The sequence below is a fragment of the Serinus canaria genome, chromosome 13, assembly GCF_022539315.1.
Source record: "Serinus canaria isolate serCan28SL12 chromosome 13, serCan2020, whole genome shotgun sequence".
Classification (NCBI taxonomy): Eukaryota; Metazoa; Chordata; class Aves; order Passeriformes; family Fringillidae; genus Serinus; species Serinus canaria.
The window spans coordinates 6745248-6757484 of record NC_066327.1 but is presented as its reverse complement, the minus strand read 5'-3'; the positions used below and the strand labels follow the sequence as shown (position 1 = coordinate 6757484).

At 37.7% G+C, this 12237-nt stretch overlaps 1 protein-coding gene across 1 annotated transcript in view; it reads left to right on the top strand.

Annotated features, from left to right (window-relative positions):
• The window catches only part of GABRA1 (gamma-aminobutyric acid type A receptor subunit alpha1), a 33761-nt gene that overhangs the window by 15257 nt on the left and 6267 nt on the right, over positions 1–12237 (top strand). Inside the window, exons 4-7 of the mRNA XM_009091345.4 lie at positions 2329–2549; positions 4158–4240; positions 8778–8921; positions 11887–12039. Of these exons, the coding sequence (XP_009089593.2) occupies positions 2329–2549; positions 4158–4240; positions 8778–8921; positions 11887–12039 (601 nt within the window). The remainder of the gene's footprint in view (positions 1–2328; positions 2550–4157; positions 4241–8777; positions 8922–11886; positions 12040–12237) is intronic.

Genomic DNA, 12237 nt, shown 5'->3' with positions numbered 1-12237 from the left:
GGCGCTCCTACCCACTCTCAACACTCCTCTAAGAGCATCATGGACATAGCCTGTTATTCTAGAAAGAGATTGTCTTGGCTTGTTCTTATACTTGTAAATAAAGTTATATGGGAAAAAATCATTTTTTAAAAAATTAAATCATTGTTTTGGGAGAAGCTTGGCAGGTTTTCAGGCATGGGAAAGGTAAAAGAAATGCCCAGAAGGTGACATCATTTCAGCATGCTTGCAGGCACGGTGGATTGAACTAAACATCAGGTGCTATTCTCATACAAACTGTCATTTTTGTGAAATTTTTTATGCATATTATTTGGAATAAGAAGTGTTTCAAAACTAACTTTTTCAAAAGTAAAGATTTTTTTTTTTTCTAATAAACCTTGATTCCCAGTTTTTCTGTACAGTAAGATTTTTAGGAATGATTATCTGCCTTGCTATCTTCCTGTACAGAACCTCATGTAGAACATAGAGTAATCTACCATTGTCTTAGGGAGCACGAGTTCTAATGTCATCATAGTGCAAGGGTTTCATATCACCAGAGCTTCATACCTCCTGGATGTTTCTCCCAGGCAGCCCCTCGAAGCACTGACTGTTCCCAATCCTTGCAGCAGCCATCTGACTCCAGATCCCACCAATCCACTCTTTTATACCACTTGTCCTTATTGCCTACAGGTGTGGCCTGTTAAGATCAGGCCTGCTTCTAATCTTAATAATTGGTCCAGCTGCAACTCATTGGAGGATAAGATTATCTTCTATACCACCTTCATTTACCCATCCTGTATCCCCCTACAGTCTACCCTGTGAACAAACAATCTCCAGGGAGAAGTATTAGAAGAGTAAACTAGAGAACATCTAAGTCAAAGTGCTGTAAATATTCAATACCATAAAATTTATTCAAAGTGCAGATAAGAATCTTGTTTTTTAACCTGCATACTGTGGAATGAAGAGTCTCTGCTGTGGAGAATTTATTCCAAATTCCATCTCACTCATATGTCTGCACATGTGCCACTGCTGTTGTACACAGTCTAGAGAAAATGCTGTGCTCCCCTGCTCTGTATGGCCCTCTGCTGTAGCAAAAAGCCCTAATCAGAGTATCTGATGGCTCAGCCCTAAAGATCAGCTGTCTGTCAGGATTCATTTCAGGAGAATTAATGTACATGCTTAAGTGGGTAGTGAGAGCTGAGGAGCTGAGATATCTCAGCCAAAATTAATTCACTCTGTATGGTACGATGACCTGGGATAGGGAAAGATCCAGCCTGTGCCAGGCATGACCTGGCAGCTACTTTTTAATTGAATTTTATCTTATGCTGTCAGGACCCTTATCAAATTTTCCTGACTTCTTGTCCTTTTCCAACAAATGAACCTTGTGTTTGTATGAAGTGGAAAACCAGATTCTCTTTTCTCAACCTGCACCACCTCCCACTCACCCTCTTTGCAGCTGAAAGAGAAAAAGGGAATGGCTTACATGCTGAAGTGATGTCACCTCCTGGGCATGTCTTTTACCTTCCCCATGTGTGTAGGAGGAGATTTTCTTTGGTGCTTGTAAAACACAGAGGAAATCCAAAATTTTAATGATGGATACTGTCTCCTACATCTCCTTCTCTCCTACTCCACAGCTGGGACAGGATTTGGTCACAATTTAACCTAAGGCCAGGACCCAGCAAAATTCTGAAGCTAATAATTGGTTATAAGTGCAATCTGCTTTCACTGAAGCTGAATAAACTCAGGCTTCAGCTGTTCACTGAGAAAGTGATTAAAAAAATGGAAATGCAACTAAGTATGCACACAAATGATTCACAGGTCTGGGATATAAATAAAATTAAATTAAATTTAAAAATCCACCAAAAGAACCCAAAATTAGAACAACCCCTGAAACTACATTTCCATGTTAAAAAAACCAAAAAAAAAAATTCAGGTATTTCATACCCTAAAAGCAGGAAAAACACACATCAGGCTGTAGTTAGACCCTGCCTCGCAAGGCTTATTTTACTCTGACACACATTTCCTGTGCCACACATACTGACCACCTCTCTGCAGCTATCTACAGTTCAGGTGGGAAATGGGTGAATTATTTTGTTTCCATTTTATTACACCTAACTCATGGGCAACTTTTGAAATACTTCCTGATGTTTATTGTGTTGAACACAGTAATGATATTTTAACTGTTTAATAACCAGCTTCAGGTACATTGTGAGTAATATAAAAAATAACCTGTCTGATAATGACTAATTTCATTAATAGTCATCTTGCTTCTAGGGAATGCATACTTTCCAAGTTCTCATATTGCAAAATATGACATCATAAACGTTTCCCTTCTTTTCTGAATTGATGTAGGAATACACTATAGATGTATTTTTCCGCCAAAGCTGGAAAGATGAGAGATTAAAATTCAAAGGACCTATGACTGTTCTCCGGTTAAATAATTTAATGGCCAGCAAAATTTGGACGCCTGATACCTTTTTCCACAATGGAAAGAAGTCAGTGGCTCATAACATGACAATGCCAAATAAACTCTTACGAATCACAGAGGATGGGACGTTGCTGTACACCATGAGGTGAGCCCTAAAATATTACATTCTTCATTCAGTTTTACAGTTTAACTTGTGAAAGCATGTTTTCCAGATAGGACACTGGTTGTTTTTTGGAGCATAATTTGATTCCTGCTTAATAGTTATTTTCACAATAGGCCTTAGGATGATGGGCAAATTTGGAGCTGTTTGCAGTGTTTGTTTCTCCTCTCCTGCTGTGCTACCTCTACAGTCCCTGGATGTCTCTTAATGCTTGATTTTAAAAAGGTTCATACAGTATTAGGAATCCATCAGTTTGCAGAGAATCTTGATTTGGCATTGCTTTCAAGGATTCCATCAGCAGGTATAATAAAGCCTGAAAGTTTAGTATAATCTGTACTCCTAAATTGTGTGCAAGGGTCTTTAATCTTTGGATCATATAGAAAGCAGGTTCTAAGAAGTAACAGATGCTCACAGAATTCATTGACCTTCCTTAATATTTCTTGTGCTTGGGATTATAAAGCATGACAGCATAAAAATAGACATTTCTTTTTCCATTGATTGAAGCATTCAGAAAGTTAGGAGAAAAAATTATTTTTGTGCTGACAGCATTCCTTGGAAATACATTATTCTCTTCATGGATAACTGAACTTTAGCTGTCCAGTTGTTCGAGGAGTTAAATAAATCCTTTTGAAATAATGATGATATACAGTCATGCAAACATTCTGGATTAAAAACCTACAAATTAAAAAATGAAAAAAAAGGTATGATGTCTCTGTAGAGCTGCACAGCCCCCCTTTATGTCTCCCATGGAATCAAAAAAAGGGATAAAGGGACTCTGTTTACTTCAACAGGGTAACTTAGTACTTAGTTAACTTAGTAACTTACTTGGGTAACTTAGTACTTAGGTGAACGCTGAGTTTTCTTTAAAAAATGTAAAGATGTTTATTAAAATCAGTACAAGTGTTTGGAGAAAACAAGTTCTCCAGGCATTGGGATGTTCAATTTATTGTGCAACATCTTTCAAGGCTGGCTAGACTAAAGCAGAGTCATCTTGGCTGGTAGCTACACAAGTCTGGGTCGATTTTTCTTGTCTTTCTAAATGCTCAGCTGTTAGGGATTTAATCCTCAGGAGCACTATCTTGGCAGCACATTGTTCACATGTGTCTCTTCTTTTGATCATAACCATTCCTATTTCCTCACCTTTGCAAGTGCCTTAATGCAATCTTCAGCCTGCTCTTCAAGTAGTACTGTTCATTCTCTGCTGATGTGTGGTATGTGACTGTTTCTAGCTCATTTAACCTCTTTTATGGAGAAACATGTTTGCACTCAAGCTGATAGCAATGAAATGATTTCAGCAAGTGTCTGAGCATCTAGATTGGGCCAATTTAATGATGGCAGCAATTGCAGTTACTAATAGATTTTAATCCTCACACCAGATGAGAAGCCTGAGTATGCCTCTGATGGACCATGAGGAAGGGCAGAGGGGCAGAGCAGTTGCACCCTCAGCCAGACAATTCAGGTCCAGTTGTAACCACCGATTAATCACATAACAGATACTGTGCTGTACTTATGCTGTGTGTCTTAATAGAAGTCTATTTGCTATTTCTATGAAACTAGAATAAATGTGTCCTTTTGCTCATTAATCCATTATAGATTGACTGTGAGAGCAGAATGTCCAATGCATTTAGAAGACTTTCCTATGGATGCACATGCTTGCCCCTTGAAATTTGGAAGCTGTAAGTTTATTTTAAATGGAGGTTTCTCCCATTTTTAGGCCACTTTAAAAGAGTATTTTGCAACTGAGAAAACCTCAAGGTTTTAATCTTGTGTATTTTTCACGTTTTCTGTCAGGGTTGTATCTTTATTCTTTTATATATATATACTTATATATACATACATATATATATCTATATATACATATATAGATAGATAGATATATATACACACACATATAAAATATGATATAATAGACCTTTTTATGTATATTAAGTATTCTACAGTGTGATGCCTGGACATTCACCAAAGATGAAAATGACAGTGCTCTAAATATCTAGAAAAGTATTTTGTCACATAGAAAATGTTGTTAATCTTGTTGCTTTGTTTTGTTAAACCCCAATATCGGTCCTGAAGAAAAGCAATACATGCTATGGATAACTGAATTGGTTTAGGTGAAAACCTAAACTACTGTAGTCTTTAGATCAGCATTTTTCCTAGCATTAGAAGATACTCTTCTACACTCGTGGAACATCTTTGGAAGTGAAAAATCTCAGAAATCTCCAAATAGAGTCCTACCCTTGCAGCATACCTAGCCTTAGGTGAGAGAACATAGTGAACAAAGTCATTGAAATATAATTGAAATCAGTGCAATCACTGACAAAGCTTTGGAAAGTTGAGAATTTTCTCCAAAACTCTAATGTGAATAGCAACCAGCCTGACACTTAACTAAATCAAGTATTTTTAGAAATAAGACATAGAGGGAAAAAAAGTAACAATCTAATTTACTCTAGTTTGTTTAACACAAACAAGGGAGGTAAAATATATGGAAGATGTAATAGTGTACAAATTGTTTTCTCAATGCTGCTATTTTTCTAACAGAAATGGGTCATTTCACTGATAATGGTTACTTAGCGGCTTGATCAATTTTGGAAGTCAACAAACAGAAAACCCAATTCATTCTTCACATGGTACCCGACAGGGAGATAATTTACTTTGGGCTGAATAGCTCTGTGTTTGCCATGAGACAGCACTGATGTTTTGTCTTTAAAGAGCTGCTCATCTCCTAGATAAGGCTTAGAGAACAAAAAGCTCATACAACCTTGGAGTATAACTGACAAGAATAGTGTGCTCCTTGAATGATAAGTTTCCTTAAAGAGCACTTACAATAAATCTTTTCAAATATTTTGTGAAAGAGAGTGGAGTGGAGGGAAGCTTGACTCCAGTTTATTCTGCTCTGGGTTCTCGATTAGTAAGAGATCTGTGCACCCAAGATCCCCTGAGATCAGGAGTGGCTGCAGGATTGAATTTCTTCTGATGTGCTCACTAAAGTGTCCCTGCAGGCATCCTGCTGGAACTGGAGGCAGGGAGATGGCTGATCCTGCACCAAACCTGCTAATGACAATTTAAACCAGGAACAAATTTGATTTACTAGACTGAATTTTATAGACACGACAAGACACCTATCAGAACATCTGTGCATCCCTGAACCTTAGCCCACACACCGTGCCTTCCCTAGTATGAGCAGTGTTTCCCATTCTTTTCCTGCACTGAGTTCCTTCTGGCTCACTGTGTCCCAGATTAATGTACTCTTTGTTCACACAGTGCACAGCTTTCCAGATTACTGAGGACTTTGCCTCAGTTAAATGACCAAGATTTGCAGAAATTATTAAATAAAAGGGATAGATAATGTGGATTTGCATAAAAGTCCAGAACTACAGCAGAAGGCAATAACAAGACAGCAGAAAACCATGCAAGTGTATCTGCATCTTTTGTATCTAAATTGATCTTTTTATCCTTAAAAAATATTTTCATAATATACTTAATTTTCTTAATTGAACCAAAACATCATTGATCTTTCTGACAGAAAGACCATTTCTTACACCACTCAAAGGCAACTACTGACATTCTATACTCAGGGTACAGCTGTGGACTGTCATGTGTTACGGGATTTTTTTGTTGTTGTTTTTTTGTTTGTTTGTTTGAACACTACTTTCTATAGCAGCTGTCCTAAAAAAACAAGTACCTACAAATGCTTGGAAAGATCATTAGACAAAATCAAGGAGTTTTCAAGGAAACTTTTCATTCACCCACTAAGTTCAGGCGAGCTCCTAATTTGGGATCCTCGTGGGGAGGAGTTCCTTCTGTAACACGGTTTTACTGCAAATACTGCATGAAGAATTCACTGTTGAAAACAGTCCTTAAAGCTGGATCTCCCTCTTCCTTCTCATCAGATCATATGCTATTATTATCAAGTTTTTCTCTCAATATTTCATACTTGATAAAAATAGAAATCTCTCCAACAGGAGAAATGGCTGGATCCAAGCAAGTTATGAAAGTGAGACTCCCTGTTAGACATGAAAAAAGAACAGATCTTATAATTAATTTCCACTTTTTAAGTGAGAATCATATTTAAATACATTTGGGACATTGTTGTCAAACTAAAACAATTAATTATAATCATCTTAATGGACTGGAAAATTTACTGGGAATGAATTTAATTGTCACAAAATCCATGCTTAAAGTGCCAACTACAATCTAACACTTAGCTCCCCAAGGTAGTGTTTGCCTAGCTCCATTTGTTTTAGATTAAATTGGATAAGAGGCTTTTTATGTCCTCCACTGTTACTTGTCCCTTTGTGGAGCTGGTTTCCTAAAAGCCTCACACTGAAGGAGTTGCACATCTCCTGTGGACTCTGCCCATACTGTAGGGACCAATAAATGTTTGACCCAACTCCAAGGCTAAAGTGATTTGCCCAAGAGCAGCTCAAGCTAGAGGTTATTCCAGCGTAAATTCAATGTGACAAATGCTAAAGAAATTCTGGAACAACAAAATGCCATATGTTGGCAAAACAAAATCAGAAAGGCAGATGCTCTCCTCAACTCTTACCACAAACATCTGATTGTCAGTTTAAAACTGAGGCCACTCTGGAAACCAGCAGTGACAGGAGCAGATGGCTGCACTGCTGCTTATGCAACAAGAATTGGAAGCTGAGGGGGGCAGCAGAACTGAGCACCAAATCTGGCAGCTCAGTTCTAGCCCTGCCCAGTGCAGCCCCTTCCCTCTAAACCAATCCAGTCATTCTCAGCAGCTCAGAAAAGCACACCTCTCTCTTCCAAGCTATTCTCATATTCCAGAACAAATGTTTGAAAATTAATTGTATTACTGTCTTTATGTGACTAGATTAGCAAGTCAATTTCTGTGTTTACTCTCGCCATTATTTTTAAAGTCAGAATTATTAAGATGTAGATTTGCTTTTGCCATTGACTCCAAAAACATATTCCCAGATCTGTTGCAGTGCTTAGGGAATATGAAGCCCAAAGATAAAAGCACCCTTCAGCTTCAATAATGCAGAATCAAATGCCATGCAATTAATTTACCAGCCCATTCTACCCAAGCAACTCTTCAATTACTAGCTGTTATCTCTTACACTGATAAGGTAAAATTGCTAACTCACAAATGAGGTCAAGTGAATCAGATTCTTCCCTTTCCCTTCCTGCTTGTCAGTGTGAAAAAAGGGAAATTCTCATCTTGTAGGTAGAATCCTTCTGTTATTTTGGATGCCCTAAGATGTCCCATCCTGCTCCAGCTGCCTTTGGTGGCTGCAAGCTTGATGCAGATTCTGGCCACACATTCATTCCCATTCATGTCTTTGGGTACTTTTTAGGTGTAAAGAATTACATGAGCTGCCTCTATGTAGTCAATTAACTCCCACCCAACTGCTCCAAGTGAGAGCTGCCAGATTCCAGACCCCACAGAATGACAGCAGAATTTTACTACGGAATTAGGATTAAAAATATTTATGTGTAGCTCGATTCTGGAAAGAACACAAATAACAGCACAAAGCCCCTCAATGGCAGGTGTAGATGCTGCTGAATGATTTGTATAACACACCACACTGCTTGGGCTTGAAGAGCCCACAGTACTTTTCTTTTGCCTTGCTCCAAACTCACCTCTTGAGTGTGAGGACTAGTCAGAAATAACCAAAGCCAAAACCAGAAAATAAACAAATTGTGATTTAAATTCACTTTCTCCTAGGCAGCCTCAGAAGTGTCTGCTAGGCCCATTTTACAGCAAGAACAGTGTGATGGGGCATGACCAAAATGGAGCTGTAGCCAGGCTGAGGATGAGAGGATCACTGAAGCCACTCTGAGAAGGATTTACAGAGGCCCAGACAACATCACACTATGAAAAATTGAAAAGTTTGGGGCTCATCTTTCTTTACAGTAGCTAGAAGTTAGAAAAAGCATTGGGTTTTTTGCATGCTCATGAAATTCCACTTCTCACTCTCACTTCTTTACATAAGCAGGAAATATATGAGAGAAATATTCTCATGCCATGGAGGACCGACCTTAATCCAGCCCTACAGCACATACTTAGCTATTTTGTAAAGATCAGTTGTACTTCCTATAGAGAAATTCCAGTAAGATAGTTGGGGGTTTCTACAGATAATTAAAGAGAATGAAATAGTCAAACTGCTGCTCGAAACATTGTTCTGACAAAGCCATCAGGCAAGAGGAAGTGCAAAGCTTACATGCAGTGTGTTTCTTTGGAATCAGATGCTTATACCAGAGCAGAGGTTGTGTATGAGTGGACACGGGAGCCAGCGAGGTCGGTGGTTGTGGCTGAAGACGGCTCTCGACTGAACCAGTACGATCTGCTCGGACAAACTGTGGACTCTGGGATTGTGCAGTCCAGTACAGGTCTGTGACTGATGTTTTGGAAGGGTGATATTTAACTGTCAATGTGAAATTCAGAGCAGGATTGAAAAATGCAAAGACCTAAGAGTGAGGGGTAAATGATAATATCTGTATTTCAGATTAGGAAAGCATGACTCTGAAAAGATAATACATCCTGTGATTATTTTCCCATTTCAACTGGTGGTAAAAATATTTGAACAATTAAAAAGCTTCCTACAGTGTCAGATCTAGTCAGAAAAACCAATAATTTATGTAATAAAAAAGCACTCCTCATGTTCTTCTCATATTATTTGCTTACTATACAGGCTGATGAAAATAGCATAACAGTATGAATCCTCAGAGATTCGTATTTCTGGGGACAGTCAAGTTACTAAAAGCAAGTTCCTAGTTTCTCAAGGAAGTATTTAGAGAATGAAAAACAAACTGTCATCAAACTCAAACACATCTGAAACATGATTTCCACAAAAAAACCCATGATTTTTTTTCAAAAACATCCAAACACGATTTCCTTTAATCCTGGCACCAGCTTTAACTCTAAAGATGTAATGAGATACAGAAATACAGCTGACATTTATAGTATGACATACCTGAAACCTCGAAGCTGGCTACAGCCCCTTGTTTTTTAGCTTTGCAGTGCTTGTTTCAAGATGTAAATTTTTCCAAGTTTATTTTTTAATAATTTGGACGATCTAAATGCAGTAAGAATCTGAGCACTGGGCATGAACAAGAGCTCTGCCGACCAGATGGACTGGTCAGTGGACCAAACACAATTTATCTAAGAAGAAATACCTTTCTTTCTAACTTCCTTGGGTAAGAAAAGATGAGAGATAAGCAAATATAAGATGTATAAGTTACAGCTTGTGAAAGCCTAGCAACCAGACACTGTGAATATAGGCAATATTTTGCTCAAGAGCTTTTTGAAATTTTAGATCGTAGGGAATTTTATGACTGTATTGCAATGATTTCAAAATAGAATCCCAGAGCAATTGGAAAGTTCTGAGAGTGATCAGCAGCTGTCACAAATGTGGAGACGCTATTCAATTAAAGAAAGCCAGAAAATATGGAAAGCCAAAGCTGCAGGGAATAACTGGAGTGATTTCATGTCCTGCAGTCAGTTCAATCCATCTTATCAAACATCTACTATCTTTTAACGAGTGAGTGCCCAATGAGTGCAGTCCATGGGAACTGTGGAAACTCCAGAGCATGGTTGTGCCTTGTAACTGAAGTGCAGAGCATTCCTGCAGGCTCTGCTTTGCCCAATTCACTCCTCCCAGCATTACCTTTATCTGCCTCCCAGCTCAGACCTGCTGCAGAGCTTAACAGACAAGAGTAATCCCTGTCTTTTTAATTGCCTTTATGCTTTGGATCTTGTTCTCATTTTCCAGAGGTTAAAAATACTTTGATAATTCAGGCAGCTAAATAAAGCATCAGAGTACAGTGGTGTGTTCACTCTGTATTCTTAGCTTGCCATCTACAATCAGTGAATTAATTCTGACACACCGTTGTGTGCATTCTATATCTGATTGCATTAAAATAGTTCCCCACGTCATATTTTAAGTGGATAAAATTAAATTGTTGGCTCTCCTAGCCAAGACTGGCACCTTTTGTAAGATCATAATCTCTGGTACAGAGAAGAAGGAGTTTGTTTCAGTGAAAGTTAAAGAAAGGTGAGCAAAATTTAAGTAATAATTCCCACTATACTACAGCCATTCCTAATTTTGAAATCAAAAAAATTCCTTGTATATCCTTTACTTCACCATTCAATTTCTTTTCTTTTCTCCCTTTGCTGCTTTTACATTGAAAGAGTATTGTCATATCTTATAAATAAGCTTTCCTTGGGGTTAGAAACTGAGCAAGATTGCTCAAATGCATGTTCTTCTGGACTCTGCATTACAGAAACGGGCATTTGACATGCTCTGTGCACAAGCAGTCAAGGTCTAGACATAGTTTTTCAATCAAGTTTAAGCTTTTCCTGTACAAGAGCAGTTTTCTCCTTCCATCTGCCTACATTTTAAAATAGAGCTACAGCAATTTCACATGTCATCTTTAATCTAGACAGAAGTTTGCACTCAGTTGCATGTCTACTTGTTTCATTCCTAAGATGTTCATTGCATTATAAGAAGAATCAGTCTACTAAAAAAAATATTTAATAACTAAAAACAAGAGGTTTTTCAGACTTTGGAGAATATACTGTTTGCCAAAATCCTTTTAAATTATGAAAATAATGATTTGAAAATGAGCAATATTTGCTCTGCTGGCAAGAAACAGAGTTTGTGCAATGACATAAGTATATTAGAATATTAGATATATTTATATTTGTTATTGAAACTATAAATTAAATTTATTTGTAGATAAAAAACCAATTAAATTTCATTGCATTTGGAGTACCCAGCTCATACAACTTTGCAGCTCCAAAAGCATTAGGGCTAATGAAAATATTGTGAGGTATTCTTGTAGTAATCATTTATTTCAGGAGAGAATAATCATTTACTAAGGTCCTAAATTAGCAGAACAGGGACACCTCAGAATACATAAGGCACCAACAGTGGTAATGCAAACAGCATCACATCAGCAGCTACATCTTAAGCTTGGCTCAGCAGAAACATTTTTTGGAGGCTATCTTGATTTAGTCTTTAGATTATGTTGACATGGTGCTGCTGTGGTGGCTTTTCCATCTTCTAATGGAATAAGACTTTCTACAAGAGCTTTAAACAGCCACCAGTTAATGCAGACTTTCATCCACTACTCAGCAGAGAAAATATGCAAATTTAATTAGCATTTTCCAGAAATGTCTAATTTTGTATTATTAATGAAAACTCTAAAAACCCACCAGGTTTATTAAGTGTTTTCTTCAGAGCTGACCCATTTTGATTTGAAGACTTCTATTTCATAATAGGGGTGAATGCAATTAAAAATACTTCCTACAAAGACCTCTGATGTGTATTTTAATGTTTTTTCTTGGTTTTAGGGGAATATGTTGTTATGACTACACATTTTCATTTGAAGAGGAAGATTGGTTACTTTGTCATCCAGACTTACCTGCCATGCATCATGACAGTGATACTGTCACAGGTGTCCTTCTGGCTGAACAGAGAATCTGTTCCTGCAAGGACTGTGTTTGGTAAGCAAGACCTACAAACCTCCTGGCAGTCATGAGGCAGTTGGGTTTTAGGAATGTTATTGTAAATGTAGTTATTGTAACGGGGTATTGGGGAACAGTGTGAGCATGGGCATGCTGCAGCACACAAGAAATAACAAATTTCATTGTGGAGATACAGGTCCAAAACTTTTCAACTGATTTGGAACTGACTGTAAAAAG